Source organism: Myxocyprinus asiaticus, chromosome 17 (genome assembly GCF_019703515.2).
Source record: "Myxocyprinus asiaticus isolate MX2 ecotype Aquarium Trade chromosome 17, UBuf_Myxa_2, whole genome shotgun sequence".
NCBI classification, from domain to species: Eukaryota; Metazoa; Chordata; class Actinopteri; order Cypriniformes; family Catostomidae; genus Myxocyprinus; species Myxocyprinus asiaticus.
Window position 1 is genome coordinate 21283138 of NC_059360.1, and position 23032 is coordinate 21306169.

General features: G+C 44.6%; 1 protein-coding gene across 2 annotated transcripts in view; it reads right to left on the minus strand.

The window, feature by feature from the left end:
* The window catches only part of LOC127455140 (alpha-(1,6)-fucosyltransferase-like), a 185795-nt gene that overhangs the window by 22461 nt on the left and 140302 nt on the right, over positions 1 to 23032 (minus strand). For both annotated transcript variants that reach the window (XM_051722753.1, XM_051722756.1), the window contains exons 5-6: positions 16134 to 16296; positions 12996 to 13110 (exon numbers count right to left, since the gene is read on the minus strand). In XM_051722753.1, coding sequence (XP_051578713.1) covers positions 12996 to 13110; positions 16134 to 16296 — 278 coding nt within the window. The remainder of the gene's footprint in view (positions 1 to 12995; positions 13111 to 16133; positions 16297 to 23032) is intronic.

Sequence of the window (23032 nt, forward strand, 5' to 3'; positions counted from 1 at the left end):
GTTAATTCTAACTTGTGCCATGTGTTCATCTGTATTGTTACTTGGTGATTTCAACATACATGTAGATACTGATTGCGCTGCTGCCCATGTCTGTGTTTAAGTATTTCAATTTAGTACAACATGTTGACTTCCCTACACACTCTCATGGCCACACTCTAGACCTAGTCTGTACTGCTGGTTTAAGTAATGTCTGTGTACTCGGCTCTCAGACTGGACTGTCTGATCATTCATTTATTGAACTAAGTTGTGAAACCCCTCTCACCAGGTCATGTCTGAAATCAATTATAACCTACTGCAACATTAAATCTATTGATCCTGTATCCTTTTTACAGATATTACTGAATTTACCTGTTCCACTGACATCCTCACTAGATACAATACAACCATTTCTAATGCCCTTGATTTACAAGCCCCACTTAAGAGTAGACTTGTCCCCTCCACTCACTCGTCTCCCTGGTTTACACCTGAACTTCGCACTCTGAAAGCTGCAGGATGCCATCTTGAGCATCTCTTTAAGAAAACTGGTTTAACTGTTCACTCATCTGCCTACAATGACCATATGCAGACATACAAATCTGCATTAAATGCTGGACACTCTGCATATTTTTCTTCCCTTATCAATAATGCCTCTTCCAGAACCAAAACACTCTTTTCCACTGTTAACAAACTCACCAACCCACCTGTGTCTGTTATTTCCAATTCTGCTGAGCTCTGTCAGTCATTTATTCACCTTTTTCAAAATAAAATTAATTCACTATACAAACTTTTCCCTCCAATCATTTCTCCAAACACACCACAGGATTTCCTCACTGACCTCATGATTGGCACATTTTCTGACTTTGCCCCTACTAGCCAACCTGAAATTACTGAGTTAACCTAATTCTACTTCCTGTCAGTTAGGCCCGGCCCCCACCGCACTGGTTAAACACGTCTGTCTGCCATTTCAGTGCCTATTTCCCTCCTCAACAGACTTCTTAGTACTTGTATTATCCCTCTAGAACTAAAAACTGCAGCTGTCACCCCAGTTTTAAAAAAAGCCCAGCCTAGACCCTTCTGATCTTAAAAATTACCATCCTATTTCAAATCTCCCTTTTCTGTCCAAACTGATGGAAAAAGTGGTTGCCTCTTAGCTACAATCCTATCTAGCCTCACACAATCACTTTGAGTGTTTCTGAATCTGGAAAGTTCTCAATATGGTTTCCGTCCACTCCATAGTACAGAGACTGCACGCAATAGATTCGTTAATTATCTTCTAATGGCCGCAGACTCTGGTGCCCTCACTATTCTTGTTCTCTTAGATATCAAAGCATACTCATTTCTTGCCTCTCTGTAATTAGCATTTCTGGTACTGTACTATCCTGGTTCAATTCTTATCTCACTGACCGTCAACACTACATATTTGTCAGTCAAAATCTACTACAGCTCCTGTTTCTCAAGGCATCCCTCAGGGTCCTGTTCTTGGTCCACTGCTCTTCAACACTTACAGTACATGCTTCCCCTGGGTCACATCATCCACTGGCATGGACTCAACTTTCACTGTTATGCTAATGACACAGCTTTATATCAGTTCAAAACCCACTGCCCCCTTAACCACAAGCTCCTTATCTGCATGTATCAATGACATCGATACCTGGATGACCAATAATTTTCTCAAACTTAACACTGACAAAACTATGTACTTTTAGTTGGTTTCACAAATCTTACATCTTGCCACTCTGATCAGTTTGTTGATATTGATAGTGATCTGGTCAGACCCTCCTCTACAGTCAGAAACCTCTGCATTGTTTTTGATTCTTCACTCTCCTTCCTCCCTCACATCTCTTCTCTCAAAAAAGCTGCTTTCTTTCACCTCCATAATATTGCCAGACTACGCCCCATTCTCAATATAAAAGATGCAAGAGTCTCTTGTTCACTCTTTCATCACTCCAGTGACTACTGTAACGCCCTCTTTTCTGGTCTCCCCATTAAAACAATCAATAAACTGCAATGCATTCAGAATTCTGCAGCTCGGGTTCTCACTTATTCCAAGAAATCATCTCACATCACCCCCATCTTATGTAGACTGCACTGGCTACCTGTTTCTTACTGCAATCAGTATCAATTACTTCTCACAACATTTAAAGCTCTACATGGTCTTTCCCCTCCTTACATCACAGATCTTATCCCTACTATTTTTGTTATAGTTCTTGGCCAAACAAGCGAACATGATCAAACCACACTGGCATACACTCAGGCAAGGGCCAACAATATTATGCATGTAGATTTTCACTGAAAGGTTTAAATGTGTTTTTGGGACTAAGGTATTTTTCATGAAAGTCAGATTGGGGCATGTTTTCACATTTTTATCGAGGAAGGTTTTCATGCATTTTAAATGTCAGAAATGTAGACAATTTATTCATTTATTCAACAATGTTTGCTGGCCAAAACAATTAATTAATATTTTTGTATGTTACCTTTTCCATTTTTGTTGTTCATGAATCGTTTTGGGCTTTATAATGGTTTTGCTTTTTACTAGAGCTGTCAGAATTAATGCATTAATGCATGCGATTAATTAAAAAAGTTTGACGCGTACATTTTTCTTAATCGTGATTAACGCATTTAGCGTCAATACAGCATAAACACTTGTTGGAAAGGTGAAATCTTTGTAAAGTGTTTGCCCAGAGTCATTACACTGACGCACACTTCACAACACACACGCACACACAACCGTGCTTCCGTGTCAGTGATAAAATTATGGGGGAAAAAAAAATCTTAATGCTACAAAACAAGCCCAGATAGGACTTGTGATAGAAATGCATTTTTCAGCCTATGTAAGGCACATTTTAATAACTACTGAAGCTGGCCAATCTTAACCATCACCAAAACACAAATGTTTGTTTGCAAGCGCTTTTCATGTGGAGTTCAAAGATACGCTTGATACTGATGACCTAACGCGAATCATGAACGTGGCTTCATGATTCATGATACAGGAAAGTGGATAGCCACAGTCTACTGGCAGATTAATATTGTGAAGGATGAGAGTTTAAGAGATTTAATGCCCATTGCAATGAAAATGCAACCTATGTGGGGACTTCTTACAATTAGTCAACCTCCCAGCTGGACTTTAGGAAACGTTTAATGTTACTTGAATTGGTACTATTTTAGTGCATTTATACTGTAGAAGGCTTTGTTCCCTATCTGTCACTCACTCAACGTTGTGTCGATGTAGTGACACTAGGGGTCACCTTTGGAAGCCCCAAAGACCTCTGATCTTTGAGAAAAGGCCAATGGGAATTGGCAGTGGAATTTGCATACCACTCTCCCGGACATACTGGTATAAAAGGAGCTGGCTCGCAACCACTCATTCAGATTTTCTCCATTCACCTCGAAAAGCTGTTGGATTTACGGCGCATTACAGCGGCTTCTCCCCCTCTTGCACCGGTGGAGTGTAGAGAACGCCCCTGGGTGCTTCAGCAGCTAAAAGAGTATATTCTTTCTACTGAAAGAGTATATTTTCTCTTCTAAAAGAGTGGCATTAACGGAGAGCATCTTTTTAAAGATGCCTTTCCATTTGTGTGTATTTCCTGGTTGTGGTCATTACCGCTCCGCTTCCGATTGCCACGATCGTGGCCTTACGTGCTTGGGCGCTGCCCATGCTGAGACAGCGTTCGTGGATGGGTCATGTTCTCACTACGAGAGCGTGACCATGGCAATGTTGCGGTTGCGGTTTTTTCCTTCCTTAGAGGGAAAAGCCACCCCAGCGGCTCCCCGCCTCAGTCCTTCTACCTATGGGTTTGAGGCTGCGTCGGTTAGCACTGGGGCGATTTGGGGACCCGCCAGGATAACTCCCCACGGACCTCCCATTCCCCAGTGCGGTCCTTTGCCCTGCTAGGATGATACTGCCAGCTCATTTCAGGGCGAGTTCACGATCTTGTTTTGGCGCTCGCAAAGTGGATGAGCTCTCGATTGCAGCATCGGAGAGCGGGCTGATGCTGAGGACTCGAATGGGCTCCCACCTTTGGGTGCAGTCGCCCAGTTGCAGGCTGACAGGCAGCTGGCAGCCATGCTTGCCCGGGTGACTGCATGCGTCAGGCTGGAGTGGAACCCTCCACCCCCCCGAACCCTCGCAGCTTGCCGATTGGTTCCTGGGCCCAAGACCTAGAGATAGTAAGCAGACCACTCCATCCCCCGCTGGAGAGCCGGGAGGAGAATTTTGCCTTTTCTTTGACCTACATGTTCAGAAAAGGAGCGGTTTCCTCATTTCCTGGGTCACATATCCGGTGCTCACAGCCATTGTTATCACGACCACCGTTTCTTTAATGGCAGGTATGGCACTCCAGGGGCGGCCCCTGCGCGCCCAGCTGTGGCACAACCACACCCACGCCAGGCCGGTTCTGATCGGACAATTTTCCTCCTCCCCCTCCCTGACCAGCCCTATGGTGGGTATCCGGAGCCAGGTAAGTGCTTCGATGTCCCCAGACTCAGTACCCAAAAAAGGGGGTGGGTTGCGGCCAATCTTGCACCTGTGAGTTCTGAACCGGGCCTTGCACAGACTCCCGTTCAAGATGCTGATGCAAAAACGCACTTTAGCGAGCGTCTGACATCAAGATTGGTTCACGGCGGTAGACCTAAAGGATGCGTACTTCCACGTCTTGGTTTTACCTCGACACAGGCCTTTCCTACGGTTTGCTTTTGAGGGTCGGGCACACCAGTACTGTCCCTGTCACCTCGCGCCTTCAAGAAAGTCACAGAGGCAGCCCTTGCCTCGTTAAGGGAAGTGGGCATTCACACCCTCAACTATCTTGACAACTGGCTGATTCTGGCTCACTCGCAGGACATGTTCTGTGCGCACAGGGACCTGGTGCTCAGGCACCTCAGCCGGTTGGGGCTTCGTGTCAACTGGGAAAAGAGCAAGCTCTCCACGGTTCAGTGCATCTCTTTTCTCGGCATGGAGTTAGACTCAGTCTTGATGATGGTGCACCTCACGAGCGAGCGCAGTCAGTGCTGAACTGTCTGAGAGTGTTCAGACGGAAAATGGCGGTCCCACTGAAACGGTTTCAGAGGCTCCTGGGGCATATGGCATCCTTATCGGCGGTCACGCTGCTCAGGTTGACTGGCCCACCCACACTTGGTTCTCGGACCTCACGCTCCTCACGACAGCCCTCCCTGGAGAATTCCCTGAGGAAGAACCTTCATTCTCAGGGATGGGGCAGCATCTGGCACCCGCAACCAGACCTCTGGAACCTCCATGTCTGGCCCTTGGAGGGACGTGGAAGACCTAAGTGCCTACCACCTGCAGTGGTAGACACTATCACTCAGGCCAGGGCTCCCTCTACGAGATGCCTGTATGCCTTGAAGTGGCGTCTGTTCCCTAAGTGGTGTTCTTCCTGACGCGAAGGCCCCAGAGATGCGCAGTCGGATCGGTGCTTCCTTCCTACAGGAGAGGCTGGAGGGGTGGCTGTCCTCCTCCACCTTAAAGGTGTATATAGCCGCTATATCGGCACATCATGATGCAGTAGATGGTAAGTATTTGGGGAAGCACAACTTGATCATCAGGTTCCTGAGAGGCGCTAGGAGGTTGAATCCCCCCAGATTGTGCCTCATCCCCTCGTGGGACCTCTCTGTGGCCCTTCAGGGCCTACAGGGAGCTCCATTTGAGCTAAAGGCACTCTCTTTGAAGACTGCCCTCATGACTGCGCTCACTTTCATCAAGAGTGTAGGGGAACTGCAGGCGTTCTCTGTCAGCGAAATGTGCCTAGAGTTCGGTCCAGGCTACTTTCACGTGACCCTGAGACCCCGACCGGGCTATGTGCCCAAGGTTCCCATGACCCCATTTAGGGATCAGGTGGTGAACCTGCAAGTGCTGCCCCAGGAGGAGGCAGACCCAGCCTTGGCGTTGCTGTGTCCGATGCGTGCTTTACGCATCTATTTGGATCACACTCAGAGCTTTAGAGGCTCCGAGCAGCTCTTCGTCTGCTTTGGCGGACAGCGGAAAGGGAGCGCTGTCTCCGAACAGAGGATCGCCCACTGGGTCATTAACGCCATCGTGATGGCATATCACGCCCTGGACATGCCACCCCCCTTGGGGCTACGAGCCCACTCTACTAAGAGTGTGGCGGCCTCCTAGGCCCTGACCAATGGTGCCTCTTTAGCAGACATCTGCAGCGCAGCAGGCTGGGCAACACCCAACACCTTTGCGAGGTTTTAAAATCTCCGGGTTGAGCTGGTCTCATCCCATGTGTTGTCAGGTACGAGCAGGTAAGTTCCGGGACAGCTGGCCGGGTGTACCGCTTGCGCATAGCGCCTTTCCCCTCCCCGCGGTGAAGACGTGCGCTTTGACCCCCAGTCGTGTTCACAAGGTTGTGTACACCCTGGATGACCTTCCTCCATATCCCTGTGGCAGGTGGGTTTGTGGAGAAACTCACTGCTGGCCCAGTACGTGTGCTAACTAGGCCCTGTACTGGGGTAGGTGCTCTACATGTGCTGGTTCCCTGTAGGTAACCTCGTGTGATGTATCTTCTGCTAAATGATTTCCCTGTTGGTAAACTGCGTTTTCCTTGGGCAGAGGTTCCTGTGCCCCTGGTCACCATGTCTGTAGAGCTCCTCCCCCTTCAGGTAGGACCTACCACGGGACTTCTCCACATGACATACTTCCGACAAAACTTGGTAAGACCATGTGACGTATTTCCACTCAAATACCCCCCCTCCAGGCGGGGTGTGTTCTCCGCGGTGTCTTCCCCTTGGGAGTGACACCCCCCCTTCATGGACACTTATGGCCCCAGTCTGTAAACGATTTCCGCTCTTTTTTGGGGAGAAAAAAAAAGTGGATAAGAGGCCACGGCTGGGCTAGCCTGTCCCCATATTTTTGGGCAGTCGACTTGTCCCCGAGTTGCAGGGGACCATTCGACGCTCGTAAGAGCGTTAGGGAGGTTACATGACAGCCAGGTGCACTGGCTATGAGGCACACAGCGGTCTGCCCGTCTCACACCGCCAGTCCACGTAACACAGTTCAGCTTATTGTGGCATTTTGTATAGGGACCACAAGTGTCACTACATCGACACAATGTCGAGTGAGTGACAGATAGGGAATGTCCTGGTTACTTTCGTAACCTCCGTTCCCTGATGGAGGGAATGAGACGTTGTGTCCCTCTTGCCACAACACTGAACTACCCGCTGAAATGGCCGGGACCTTGTCTCGGCTCCTCAGCACAAAACCTGAATGAGTGGTTGCGAGCCAGCTCCTTTTATACCTGTATGTCCGGGGGAGTGGCATGCAAATTCCACTCGCCAATTCCCATTGGCCTTTTCTCAAAGATCAGAGGTGTTTGGGGCTCCCAAGGGCAACCCCTAGTATCACTACATCGACACAACGTCTCGTTCCCTCCATCAGGGAACGTAGGTTACGAAAGTAACCAATACGTTTGGAAAATGTTAATAAAACATATAGTTACAAATTTTTTTCTTTCTTTCCGAAGATGGAAATAAATGCATTTTGACAGGAAAAGTATCTATAGTGTCAAATTTCAGAACTTTCAAAATCTGCGATTAATCATGATCAACTACAAGTTATGTGATTAATCATAATTAAAAATGGTAATTGACTGACAGTACTACTGTTTACACTTAGCTAAAAAGCCCATAATGCAGGTTTAGATTTAAAAAGAGGCATAGATTTTGTTTTGGTGGTTGTGATGGTGTGGACATGATTCACGTCACCTACACATGTTAACATGAAACCTACGGCACTGGTTTAGTAGCAAGCTCAATTTTTAATTGTGCCAACTTGCCACATGTATAGTGTAACAATATACTCTGCTATTGGGGCATGTTGTCACAAAAAGTTCAACGTGTGTTCAATGAACTGTATAGTTTTCTTGGGCAAGAACAGTAAAAATGTTCAATAGAAATACAACGACTTCAAAGTGTGTGACTATGCAGAAAATTACTTAAAATAAACTTACCATGAAAAATATTCACTGTAGTAAAAGTGTCACCTAGCTTCAGTCTCTCCTATAAAGTGGGGTGCAAAAGTCTAAGACCACTAGTGAAAAGGGTTCCGTTTTGCTTGTTGTGTGGCTCAATATAAGCAAAGAAATCTGACCTGTCAACATGGTCAATGTCTCAAATTTGCTAATTTGAGGTAGTAGTGACCTAGAAATAGTACAGAATATTAAATAGAAGGGGAACAGTACAAGCTTTAAACCTAAAGTTAAATCTATCATGAATGAGCAGTTGCAGATGTAGTGACTGTCAGGCAAATGTGCCTACTGTCTAAACCCACAAAGTGCTGTTGACATTCCAGATGTAACTTCAGCATGTGGCGGCAGTTTAAAGTCTTCCTGCAGGAGCCGCTTAGACTGAGGGTCAAACACACAATCAGGCTCAACATTGCTGATTACAGCCTGTGTGCTTCTGTTTGCCGCTGCATTGTTGTGCAGATGAATGTCAGTTTAGTCTCCAGTGTGGTGTTAGCGCAGAACAACAGTTCTAACCTGTCTCAGGGAGAGAGACAATATAGTGCTGTCCCACCAACTGCAGTATAATCACCCCTCTCACTGATATATGGTCATTTGAGAGGGACAGATGAGTGTAAATGAGGAGAGAGGATGTGCATTTACTTGTTTTCTATAGACCTTAGTCAGAGTAGATGGCTTAATTTGATTAGGCACAAAAGAAACAAGGCTGTGAGGAATGGAAGCACAATCCGTTCAATAGGCTTATGTCGCACCGGCGTCGATTAGCCATTAAACTTTGAAAAAAACACCTTTCCACAAATTTTCAGTAGACAAATAAATCCGGAAACCATGGCTTGTGATAATTAGACAAGACATAATGACCCACACAACTGTGCAACAAATTGAATGGACTGTATTTCCCTAACTCACAGCCTCATTTTCTTCGATGTCAAAATAAATATGGCTTCGACTCTGAATAATGTGGAAAACTTACAATAAGACTGCACTTGATACCTACATTAGTTAACATAAACAAACAATAAAAAAAAACTTTTCAAAACTTATCTTGGTTAATGTTCATTTCAACATATACTAATAAATTTTTGGTCCAAGCACTGGTCATTTCAAGACCGGACTACTGTAATGCCCTGCAGGCCGGTCTTCCAGATAGCTTGATTAAGCCACTGCAGATGATCCAGAATGCAGCAACACATCTGGTCAACAATCAGCCAAAGAGGGCTCATATCAACCAACTCTTGATTTCACTCCACTGGCTACCTGTAGTTGCCCACATCAAATATATTATTATTAATATATAAATATATTATTCATTGTTAGTTCATGATACCTTATGCATTTAGTAATAATTGCAAATAGAAACATATTATTAAGTGTTATTAATAATGTTTATACTTACAATATCAGGGCTAAAGTTTTGAAAATTAAAAAAAATAAAAAAAAACCTTGTGAGGAGAAATCTTAATGGACTAAATAATGTCTTATTTCACACATAAGCATGACAAACATTTATGGTAAGTATTAGGGTTAGTCTGTATTAATTATAATTTGCTTCAGGTCAATGTGAGTTCATTATATGTAAATAAAAAACAAAAGCCTGTTATGCCTAAAGAATTTGGAAACCTGAAAAACCTACTGACTTTGTGGTTCTCATGAGGAAAACAGCTTCATAAAGAGAGTACATAATAGCTGCTTCCCAATTCGCATACTTCTGCACACACAATTAAAAAATTGCACAGATGGAATATAAGTTCCCTATCTGTCACTCACTCAAAGTTGTGTCGATGTAGTGACACTAGGGGTCACTCTTGGGAGCCTGAGACACCTCTGGTCTTTGATAAAAGGCCAATGAAAATTGGCAAGTGGTATTTGCTACTCCCCCGGACATACGGGTATAAAAGGAGCTGGCGTGCAACCACTCATTCAGATTTTCTATTCGGAGCCGAACGGTCGATGTTTACTGAGCTGACTGTTCATTCACCTCTGCTGGATCTGACGGTGCATTTCAGCGGCTTCTCCTTCCTCTGCACTGGTGCACTGCAGAGAACGCCCCTGGGCGCTTCGGCAGAAAAAAGAGAGTATATTTTTCTAAAAGAGTATATTTCTCTAAAAGAGCAGCACACACGGAATGTCTTTTTAAAGACACATCTTTTTAAAGATGCCTTTCCGTTTGTGTATTATTCCTGGTTGCGGTTGTTACCGCTCAACTTCAGACGGTCACGATCGCTGTCTTTCGTGTCTGGGCGCAACCCACGTGGAGACAGTGTTCGTGGATGGATCATGTACTCCCTGCGAGAACATGACCATGGCAACGTTGCGGTCTCGGCTTGCTTTCGTAAGAACCCCACCCCAGCAGCTCCCCGCCTCGGTCCTTCTACCTACGGGTATGAGGCCAGCGCGGCTAGCACTGGGGGTGATTTGGGGACCCCAATGGGACCACCTCCGCCGGGTATTTCCCCACGGACCTCCCATTCCCCAGCACACTCATCTGCCCCGATTGGGCTTCCGGACGAGTCCGCCGGCTCATCTCATGGCGAGTTTGACCTCTTGTTCAGAGCCCGCGAAGCTGATGAGCTCTCGAGCGCAGCATCGGAGAGTGGGCTCATCCAGTCGGACGCAGAAGCCTCAGCTGAGCTCCCCCCCTTCGGGGCGGTCGCTCAGTCACAGGCTGATGTGGAAATGACGGACATACTTTCCCGGGCGGCCACGAGCGGAACCCTCTGCTCTCCCCTGAACCCTCGCGGCTTGATGATTGGTTCCTGGGCTCGCGGCGCCGCTCAAAGCAGCCATGCCCCGCTCCAGTACCTTTATTCCCGGAAGGAGCAGACAAAATCCTGGGAGGCACCTTTTACTGCCTGGTCCCAATCTTTCAGCTCCCCTGCCCTCACTACCCTCGATGGCGGGGCGGCCAGGGGCTATTCGGTGATTCCCCCAAGTGGATAAGGCGCTTGCGGTGCACCTATGCCCGCAGAGCGCTGCCACCTGGTGTGGACGCCCTAAGCTCCCGTCCAAGGCCTGTAGGTTCACGTCGTCCCTGACGGCCAAAGCCTACAGTGCTGCTGGACAAGCCGCCTCTGCCCTGCATGCCGTGGCTCTCCTGCAGGTCCACCAAGCCAAGGCACTAAAAGAACTGCACGAGGGTAGTTACGCCCCAGATTTCATGCACCCCGCCTGCTCATCGCCAAGGGCGTCCCCCTGCGGTGACTGCACCGGCTCCACCGCAGCCTGCCCCTTCGGCCCGGCCCCAGCGTGGAGCCCACCACAGGAAGCAGACGCCACCCGTTTCACGGCCGGCCGCCAAGAACCCACGGAAGGCTTCGAAGTGCCCCTGAGACGGGCGACCCAGCAACGACAAAACCCACCTTGGAGCTGGTAAACAGACCACTCCATCCCCCAGTGGAAGGCTGGGAGGAGAATCTTTTGTTGCTTTTTCATTTAATTTCACTGCATGCCCAAGTGGCTGCGGTACCCAACAGTTCAGCAAAAGAGTGGTTTCCTTGTTCCCTGGGGCACATAACCGGTGTGCACGCCCATCTGTGGCACAGATCCGCCCCCGATGTGACAGTCTACATGGGTTGCGAGGACAGGCTTCTTCCTCCCCCGTCCCAGTCTGTTCCAGGGGTGGTCACAAGGAGCCAGGTAAGTGCTTCGATGTCCCTAGACTCAGCAAGGCCACGACATGGTGTGGCACCTCGAGCTCTGCCCCGCTGCGAGGCCCCACCTGCCGGTATGTCTGACGAGATTGTCCCTTTGGTCCCCCTCGTGAGGAGCTTGGATGCGTGGCTTGCTCTTTACAATCAGTCGCGATGGCTAATCCGGACCGTCCGACTCGGCTACGCGATTCAGTTCGTCAGGGGTCCGCCCAGGTTCAGCAGTATCCACTTCGCCTTGGTGAAGGACGAAAACACTGCTACCTTGTGCGCGGAGATCATCACCCTCCTACAGAAAGGTTCGATAGAACCTGTCCCTCCGGCCGAGATGAAGAAGGGGCATTACAGCCCCTACTTCATCGTACCGGAAAAAAGCAGTGGGTTGCTCTCGCACCTCAGCCGATTAGGGCTTCGGGTCAACTGGGAACAGAGCAAGCTCCTCCCGGTTCAGAGCATCTCTTTTCTCGGTTTGGAGTTGGATTCAGTCTCTTTGACAGTGCGCCTCACGAAGTACACATGACTTTGTCAGTTCGAACCAGTCTCTGTTGACTTCTCATCAACAAGGGATTTCCATCCACAGAACTGCCGCTCACTAGATATTTTTTTGTTTTTGGCACCATTCTGAGTAAATTCTAGAGACTGTTGTGTGTAAAAATCCCAGAAGATCAGCAGTGACAGAAATACTCAAACCAGCCTGTCTCGCACCAACAATCATCCATGTGATTATATAATCAGCCAATCGTGTGGCAACAGTGCAGTGCATAAAATCATGCAGATATGGGTCAGGAGGTTCAGTTAATGTTCACACAACCATCAGAATGGGGAAAAAATGTGATCTCAATGATTTGGACCGTGGCATGATTGTTGGCGCTGATGTGGGTTGGCATTGTTTTGGCAGCACAAGTCGGACCTACACAATCTTAGGCAGGTGTTTTTAATGTTGTGGCTGATCGGTGTATATACTATAACACTATTGCCTCACCTGTTTAACATCACCTGTTTCACATCACCTTGTTATTTCAACTCGTCAGATTGTTTGACAGATTTTTGGAATGTGCTGCAGGCATCAATTTCAGAAAAAACAAGTAAATAAATAAATTGTATACCTCCAAAATGCAATGCATATGATTAGGTAAACATGAAGTATCTTGTCTTTATACTGTTTTTGTTTGAATACAAGTCAAGGTACATTTACAAATCACTCCTTTTTGTATTTATTAGCATTTTGCATCCTGTCCCCAACTTTTTTGGAATTGCCATGTACTACAATAATAATAACAATAGTATGAAACTGTAAAGAACAGACAACAACAGAAAAGCTACATAATTCAGCCCGTTATTCAATTATAATGTATAATTCAATAAATTTTTTAAGGTATTCTGGCAACCCTACCTGTAAGTACATGATTCTGTTCTGCACTTGGTCAGAGAGATCTTTGGCCTCTTTCTCTCTCCATTCTCCTGCACCGTCCGCCTGGCTCAGATGATACAGATCAGTCATGATGGACCTAAAGATCACAAACACATCACCATAAAACTCCAAACAACTGCATCCAACTGCTTATGTTAATCAAACCAACTGATTGCAGCAAATTAGAGACCATTTTGTAAAAAAAAAAAAAAAAAAAAAAAAAGATATTAAATTAGTCTTATGGTCACATTTTAAATAAAGACGGGCCTGGTCCCTAAACACAGCTAATCACACACAACAAAATTAAGAATGCTCTAGTAATGAGATCATTTGTTAGCTGTGGTTCGGCATTACATGGGCGGCTTTTTTCTGAAGTGTGAGCAAACACACTGATCTAAATGTACATAGCCATTAAAGCTCAGTAATGGTATTACTGGCCCATGAGATTACAGCTGTTTATAAAGAGATTACAGAGGGAGTTAATTTATTTCCTTTAATGAAATGTAGCACATGATTAGAACAAGTGAGTGTGAGCTTATGCAAAAAAAAAAAAAAAGAGTGTATAAAATCCCCATGTACTGCATGTGCTATCGGGATGCACAATATATTGGTGTCTATATCAGTGTCAGTCAGAATTATTGGTAAAGGTGCTAAAGCAGTTATCTTTTCTACTATACATTAAAATAAAAAGTTATCGAAAAATCTTTTTTTTCTTTTTTTTTTTTTTTACCACCGATTCTGATTATATTTTCTGTTCAAGTGTCCAATAACCAATATGCATAACCAATTTTCAGTTATTGTTTTATTTTTGCTTTTTGAAACAATAATAAATAACTAATCATTAGACTACAAGAATAAAAACATTTGTAAAAAATCATTTTTAAATGTTAATATACTGTGACGAGGAGGAGGGCATGGCCGGGCCGTGAGGGTGCATGGTCAGTGCTGAATCAGATGATCAGTGGGAGAGTGAGATAAAAGGGGGCCGGAGACGGCAGTTGGAGAGAGAGAGACGCACACGGCCGCGCTGCATGTGTGTGCGTTTGTTTATGTTTGTATTGTTGAGTTTTACATTAAAAGTTAAGTTGACTGTTTAGCCGGTTCCCACCTCCTACTTGCCCATCCTTTATCTGTTACAGTGGTGCCGAAACCCGGTACCACTGTAACAATTAAAGGTGGGCAAGGAGGAGGCAGGAACCGGTTGAACAGTCAACATAACTTTTAATGTAAAACTCAACAATACAAACATAAACAAACACACACACATGCAGCACGGCCGTGTGCGTCTCTCTCTCTCCCCAACTGGCGTCTCTCAAACAGGGTTCCTACAGCTTATACGGCAAGTTAGATTTAAGACTTTAAGACTTTTTTAATGCCACTCGGAATTAAATTTAAGACCAACGTTACAATAACCAAAATTGAAGAAAAAACAAAAACAACATCAATTACTTAGGGTTAGGGACAATTTTGACCAAATGTTTATTGTAACATAAAACATGACATTTTGGTCCAGTGAAAAAGTTAGATGATCTACTTCAAATGTTGAAAAAAAAAAATAACACTTTCTAGAGTGGAACACATGGAAAACAATAACATAAAACAACATAATCATGAATCATCAGTAAAAAGGCACAGTTCTCTGAGAACTATAATTCTCGTATTAGTTATGTGCTTTCATGGCGGTGTGCATTTAATGCATATTCAAAATATACATATGAAAAGCCAATAATAATATGTCACTTAAAACTGAACGGGGAACTAAGAAATACATGGCGTCTGTTGGCAGTTGACTTGGAAGTTTTGTGTTTCTCACTCTGCATGTGGGATTCCACTGCCTTGATTCCCATTGTGCCAAGTTTGAAACACTTCCTGCCTCGTATACATTGCCTGGTACCGGTTTCAGCCATTCCACAAAATCTTGGTTGAATAGCCAATTTCCCCATGTTGTCGCTAGTTAGCAGGCAGTGCAGCTGCTCTGAGCATCCTGGCCGCAAACAAAATATGAGTGTTGTTGGTTCCGCTATCCTGATCTGCGTGACATTAATGCGAGAGGCATTTGGTAAATTATTTTTTTTTTTAAAATTGACGTTACCAATTATTTTGAGAATTTAAATTTCAATGTCAGAAAAAAACAATTCATAAAATCCTACTTCCCATGTCTTAGCATTTTTAAGACTTTTGAAAGATTGATTTAAGACATTTTAATACCAATTAAGGCCTTGTTTTTAGATTTATGAATTCAAAGCCTTTTAAGACTTTAAGGATCCGTGGGAACCCTGTTAAAACAATATAAAACATAAGACAAACACACACACATGCAGCACGGCCACGTGAGTCTCTCTCTTTCAAACTGGCATCTCCAGATCCCCTTTACCCTCACGGCCCTGCCACGCACTCCTCATCATCACATTTATAAAAATACAAATGTTCATTGTTAGCTCACAATGCATGAACTAAGGCTGACGTATACAATTGTAATTTTAAAACTGTATTAGTATATGTTAAAAAGAACATTAACCACAATTAATAAATGATGTAAATGTACTGTTCATTGTTAGTTTATGTTAACTAATGTAGTCAACTAATGTTATCAAATACAATATTACTGTAATGTGTTACCATTTTATAATAATTATTAATATTCATTAGTATTCATTATATTTATGCTTTATTAATGGATTATATATAAGTTTTTGCATATCTAAATGGTTATTACAATCTATGTCTAAAGCCCAAAGTATACTTTGCAGTGCTGAATACTCTGTGCACAGTATGCGTGGCGCAAATTTTGTCATCAGCATATTTTCTCTACACACGCACAGTCCTCGTCTGTGCGCATCGGTGCATGTGCCAGAGTTGACTGTACTAAAACAGTATCAAAGCAGTCATAGTGCACATGCGTCAAACATGTTTGTATTCGCCCGCGGTTAAAAGAGTATCCTTTGAAAGACAACGCAGTCAACCTGACGCGATCCAATCCGGAACACTGAAAAACTAAGTATACCCGGACCTTAACTGTTAAGCTTACATTATTACGTGTTTCTCACTTCAAAATGAATGGCAGCACTTATTGGTAGACCCAACATTGAGGAATCAATAAGTACGTGTGTACTGTATAACCTTTGTTGGTGTCCCAGCTCCTGCAGGAGAGTGTCAGCATGCTTCTGCAGAGCTCCAGTCTCCACCAGTGGAAGTTTCTTCACTTCACTGCGTATGAAATACCACAGTTCCCTCACGCCATTCTCTACCTTCCTCCTCAGCTCCTCCTGGTCCTTTCCTGGGCCTGCATGAACAAACACAAACATTCACATATTACATTATTTCAAGACTAATGATAAACTGATATATCAGCCAGGTCAATAAAATAGTTGATATTTGGCCATTTTGAGATTTTTGACATTAGCCTGTACTTGCTTGGCTGATTAACAAATGTGTCGGACCCAAAATCTACAGTCTTGTCAATGCACTAACAAAAAAAGTGCCACTGGGCATGGTAGCATGGAAATACCATGATTTTTTGGACGTGCACCATGTAAATACCATGGTATATGAATGTGTTAATCGTACCATGCTATCAAAAGTACCAAGGTATTACCATCTGATACAATCGCTGTAGCATGGTACCACCACAAAACTTTTTTCCTAAGGGTGGATAGTGTACAATTTCTGTTTTCAAATATTTTTGAGTGAACATTTAGCACACATTGTGTGTTAATTTTAATGTTAATTTTAGCAATTAATGCATGTCTAATTTACAGTACCTCATTATTTGATTAAACTGTATTGTCTATCATTGTAACGAGTCAGGAGAGAATGGAGGATCTAAACGCAGCATCTTTAATAAACAAAAGAAAACCAGATAACTCAGAACATGAAGAAACAAAACACGGGGAACAAACGTACAGAGTAAGGCATAATACATGCAAAGACTGACAGAGGAAAAAAGGAAAAAAAAGGGCTTAAATACACAGGGGCACACAAGGGAATAAGGAACACCTGTGGAAACAATCAAGGGAAAACCAATCATAAAATGAAACTACAAAAGGACTACAAAAACTAACAGGAAACAGGAACAAAACAAGAATTTCAACATAAGTCAATGCAAACACGGGGAATACGTGACAGAGCCCCCCTTTTAAGAGCGTGTTCCAGACACTCAAAAAAACTGTCCATGGGGCGTGGGGGAAAAGGGGAAACCAGCAGTTCAGGGGGGCACAAGGGGGGCAGAGGAACAAGGCAACCAGAGCAGATCAGGCGGATGGCCAGGAGACCAAGGAGACCAGAGCAGATCAGGCGGTCGGCCAGGAGACCCAGAAGACCAGAGCAGACCAGGCGGACGGCCAGGAGACTCAAAAGACCAGAGCAGATCAGTTGGACGGCCAGCAGACCAAGGTGACCAGAGCAGATCAGGTGGATGGCCAGCAGACCAAGGTGACCAAAGCAGATCAGGTGGGCGACCAGGAGATCCAGAAGACCACCTCCGGGTAGGGACTGGATCAGGAGGCTTGGTAGGCGGCCACAGGGCCGATAAAAAGATCAGGAGGCCTGGGAGAATGCCACAGGACAGGGACTGGGTTAGGCGGCGGAGCTGCTGTAGGAAGAATTACTGGTAAAGTGGGCAGAGCCGCTGGGGGAATAGTCTCTGGAGAAGAGGGCAGAGCCGCTGGGGGAATAATCTCTGGGGCGGAGCCGCTGGGGGGAATAGTCTCTGGGGGCGGAGCCAGGAGAGGCTCGTTGGGCGCAGCCATGGAAGTTGGAGCCGTGGGAGGTTCGCGGGGCGAAGCCAAGGAAGGTGAAGCCATGGTAGGCTCGAGACAAAGAGTCCTGGATGACTGGGAAACAACCTCCATGGTCGTGAACATGGGAGGAGACTCGGGAACGACCTCTGTGGTCGTGGGCATGGGCGGAGACTCGGGAACAACCTCTGTGGTCGTGGGCATGGGCGGAGACCCGGGAACGACCTCTGTGGTCGTGGGCATGGGCGGAGACTCGGGAACGACCTCTGTGGTCGTAAACACTGGCTGAGACTTGGGAACGACCTCTGTGGTCGTGGGCATGGGTGGAGACTCGGGAACGACCTCTGTAGTCGTGAACACTGGCAGAGACTCGGGAACGACCTCTGTGGTCGTGGGCATGGGCGGAGACTTGGGAACGACCTCCATGGTCGTGTACACGGGAAGACTTGGGACCAGAAGCCTTTCTTCTCCATCTCCTCCTCCAGATGGCCGAAGTTGACAATGCAGGCTCTGGTATGGACGAGGCTGGCAACACAGGCTCTGGGACGGACGAGGCTGGCAACGCCTGCTCTGGGACGGACGAGGCTTCTAGCTCGTTGGCCGTGGCAGGCGTGGGCGTTGGCTCGTTGGCCTTGGCAGTCATGGGCGTTGGCTCGTTGGCCTTGGCAGGCATGGGCGTTGGCTCGTTGGCCTTGCCAGGCGTGGGCGTTGGCTCGTTGGCCTTGGCAGGCGTGGGCTCGTTGGCCGTGGCAGGCGTGGGCGTGGGCTCGTTGGCCGTGGCAGGCGTGGGCGTGGGCTCGTTGGCCGTGGCAGGCGTGGGCGTGGGCTCGTTGGCCGTGGCAGGCGTGGGCGTGGGCTCATTGGCCGTGGCAGGCGTGGGCGTGGGCTCGTTGGCCGTGGCAGGCGTGGGTGTGGGCTCGTTGGCCGTGGCAGGCGTGAGTACTGACAAGCTGTGAGGAAGGGTCTTCGTGACCCTACGCACCGACATAAGTGGTGGAAAATTTTACTTGGAAACAAGGGCCGTGGGAGGCTGGGCTGTGGTATGACGTGGAGTAGACTTAAACTTGGTGGTGATATGCGTGGAACAGACTCAGGCGTAGCTGTGACATGGCATGGAGCAGACTGAGGTTTGGCTGTGACATGGTATGGAGCAGGCTGAGGCGTTGCTGTGACATGACATGGAACAGGCTGAGGCGTGGAAGATTCGGAATCCGGAACCGAGGTTGAGGAACGAGGTTCCTCTGGAGCGAATGTCTCTAAAATTCCCTCCACTTGTGAGCTATAAGGCCGATCTGATACAAGGACTTCCAAGTGGGAATCGGTAAATCCTGTGTATCTGGCAACAGTGCTAAACAGATGAAAGTATTCTCTAATTAGTACGTTCGCTCGGCTCAACTGGACAAAGCACACTGCTAGATCCATTTTGGAGGGTCAGTCTTTCTGTAACAAGTCAGGAGAGAATGGAGGATCTAAATGCAGCATCTTTAATAAACCAAAGAAAACCAGATAACTCAGAACATAAAGAAACAAAACATTGTGCGCAAACGTACAGAGTAAGGCATAATATATGCAAAGACTGACAGAGAAAACAAGGAAAAACAAGGGCTTAAATACACAGGGGCAAACAAGGGAACAAGGAACACCTGTGGAAACAATCAGGGGAAAACCAATCATAAAATGAAACTACAAAGGACTACAAAAACTAACAGGAAACAGGAACAAAACAAGAATTTCAACATAAAAGTCAATGCAAACATGGAGAATATGTGACAATCATACAGTATATTGCCATTACATTGGTCAAAGAGCACCACTCAAGATGTTGCTACAAATAGCATTTTAGGACATTTAATCACACTTAATGGTCCCTGAGAGGATATAGGTGTAGATATCACATATTGTACATAGCGATCTTGGTTTGTGTATGCTGTGCATGTGTGTAGATGCTACAAACAGTTTAAAGGTGTATGTGTGTGTGTGTTGCAGGCTGTAGCCTGTGTGAATTTGTTTAAGGTTAAAACGCAGTGTACTGTAAGTCAGTAAGGGTATCAGTGACTGTAAAACAACCCAACACATGCCTGTGATCTCTCTGTATCTTGTTCCACTAACGCTTCCTGAGAAGACAACCACACAAAAGATCCCTGCAATACTATAAGAGCTGCTGACCCAGAAACCTGCCATAGAGGATGTGTGTGTGAGAGTGTTTAGTGATATTATAAAGGAATAAGAACAAAGCTTAACAACATACGTTTTCCATGATTCTTGCCATTTCTGCTGGCCCACAAAACTTTTTATTACCTATGTATGTGTTTGTGTGTTGGGTTACTTAGCTTTACTTTGGGAATGAAAAATCCCTTTTGGGACATCCAGGGATATGTATTCATGATTTCATAAAAGCGATTATTAGGTTATTAACATTAACCAAGATTAATAAATGCTGTATAAAATACTGTTCATTGTTAGTTCCTGATACATCTAATGTATTTACTAATGTTAACAAATAGAGGCTTATTGTAACGTGTTACCGTGTTGTTTTCAGGGTAAGATTAAGGTTAGTTTATTGTATAATTAGCTTTTAATAAGTCTATAGTATGTCCTCATTTAGATAGCTATGCTTGTGTATGAACAGTACACGGAAGGCAAAGGATGGCTAGAGGACCATTTATACAGACTCCCTGTAGTGATATGACCGTCCTTCAGTCCAAACACACTCATACGCATATCCACGCATGCACACACATACACACACTTTTCATCTATATTAAAAGGTTCCTATTAATTTCACACGTTTCATCTTTCCTTCAGTCAGCATTACCAGCAAGCCATTACAGCAGCAGCTGAAGAAGAGCTGTCAGCACTGTTATGTGTTTACTTAGCTACTGTATACTGTGGGGACAAAAATTGTCCTCAGACATTAGCTCGATCTGACAAAACTCCCCTTGGAGTAGTCCTCAATGGTAAAAAAAAGCTATTCATAAATAAAGTAAATAATGTTTTTACAATTCTTCTTCTTTTTTATTTGCATTACTTTTTCTAACAATGCAAAAACCTTTCTTTTAGAGCAGAGATTCCCAACCAGAGGTACTTCAAGGGGTCACTTATTTTCCTTGAGGTTTACTTATAATGTTAGTAAAGGTTTTTGCACAAAAAACATAATCATAATATAGTAATAAATGATCTTTTCCCAATTTGTCTCTTGCACTTTGTCTGAAATGCTCGGTTTTCTGTGCCATCCCCTATAAGACTTCAATATACATGCCCATAATGTTATGACTGGCTAACTTCTTTGAAGCTCAAACACCTCCCCACCAACACTCGTTGAACTGTTTTTTTCCAAGAATAAAATAATAAAAACTTGCAAGTTTTAACTGTTAAGAGAAATATGTTGTGTTATGCATTTGATGGGTTGTAATGTCTTGCATTGAGAGCTGTTCCTGAATGTTTCATGTGCAGATCATGTGTGGGATGACCCAACCAGGGAGTGCAAGGGGGTGACTGTGGGCAGAAGGGGTTCAGCACTGTTTCTGCACTGTTCAGCACTGGTTCTCCAAACATTTACAGTGTGGCTGTGACCGACAACAGCCTTAAAATAAACACAACAGTTTATGAGATTGGCCTCATGTGTCTTCATTGCAATGCTACAATACCTTTTAAATCCTTTTTCTGTTTACAGAAAATGTTCATATAAAATTACATTTTCAATTGTCTTTGGACCAGCGCCCGGCAAAACCGGAAGTGGCTATGACCACACTTGCTGAACCAGAAATCAAACATGGCCGTCATATGCAACTAGCCAATACGAGACAGATGAGGCAGCAAATAACGTATACTATACTACTGTGTTTCATTGCACTCTGCGCTATGCTTTCTTCTTACATAATAAAATAATTTTATCCCACATCAATGTTTCGTCAGCAATCATGTATATCTTTGGTAATACCACGTTGGAGTCTTGAACATGGTTTATTTTGCAATTAAAAACAACAGACTATACAATTCCATTCATATCAAACGAACACTGACAGAATGTAGTATTAAATGTCCAATATAAGTGACACTGCTCCATCTTTCAATACAAGTTTCTTTGCAAGGTCTGAATCATAATAGTTCTTAAAAGAATCCATAGAGAAATGTAAGCGACTGAAGCTCCTGACCCGTATATACCTGATTTTATGCACTGCACCACTTCCACACAACTGGCTGATTATATAACAGCATGCATGAATAAGTAGGTGTACAGTGTGCCTAATAAAGTGCTCTGTGAGTGTATATACAGTATGTATATATAAATAAATATACATAGAAAATAAAGCATCAAATAGACACACACAGTTACAACCTCTGCTAATGCACCTGAATGGATCTGTAGATGGATACGCTCCGCCTGTGTTTCACGTGGGTCAACTTGATGACATCACTGCGAGCGTTGTGTGTAGTTGAAAATGGCAAGTGGAGAAAAACGAGCTGCTGATAGAGAAGCCCCCTGTGTTATTCAAGTCTCCTGACTGGAAACAATCTCTTTTTGCAGTCAATTACAACAGTGATGGTCAAAACTTTTACAAAACAGGCACTGTTTGCAGACATCGCTCGACATGAGTGCTGTATACTGGTAATTACGCCGAAATCACCGGGGAAAGATAGCACGCGGCACGCAGAGTGCCGCAGATGAGCTGAAACTGCACACACTCCCTTTCGTTTTTAAACAGGCACTCAGTGCTAATTCGGACAGGCATAAAACAATAACTAAAGCGATTGGGGTGTTCATTGCCAATGATATGTTTCCCTACTCTGCTGACAAAGATGTGTGATTTCCGCGTATGATTAAAACACTCGAGCCACGTCATAACATCCCTTGTATCCATTTTAATAGCAAAGTTCCTTCTATAGCGATGTACAGCTTCCGAATATTGAATATATAAAGTTTGAAATGCATTTTATGCCAATGCATGTACCGTAATAGTGCAGGTATTAAGTTAAAATGTTGATTTATTAATTAGAGAAAAGTTTTTTAGTTTTTTTTTTGTTAAAGAACCTAATGAAAATTAACCGTGGTTTTACTATAGTAATATTGTAGTAACCATGACTGCTGTCACCATGGTTTTCTTTGCAAATATCATGGTACTGATACAATGTAACCATGGTTTTACAACAGGAATATTGTAGTTTCCATATAGTAACCATGATTATACTATACTGTAAACATGACAGTAACCATGTTGATTTTGTGGTTACTATGTTTTTACTACAAATACCATAGTTAAACTATGGTTACTGTAAAACAAT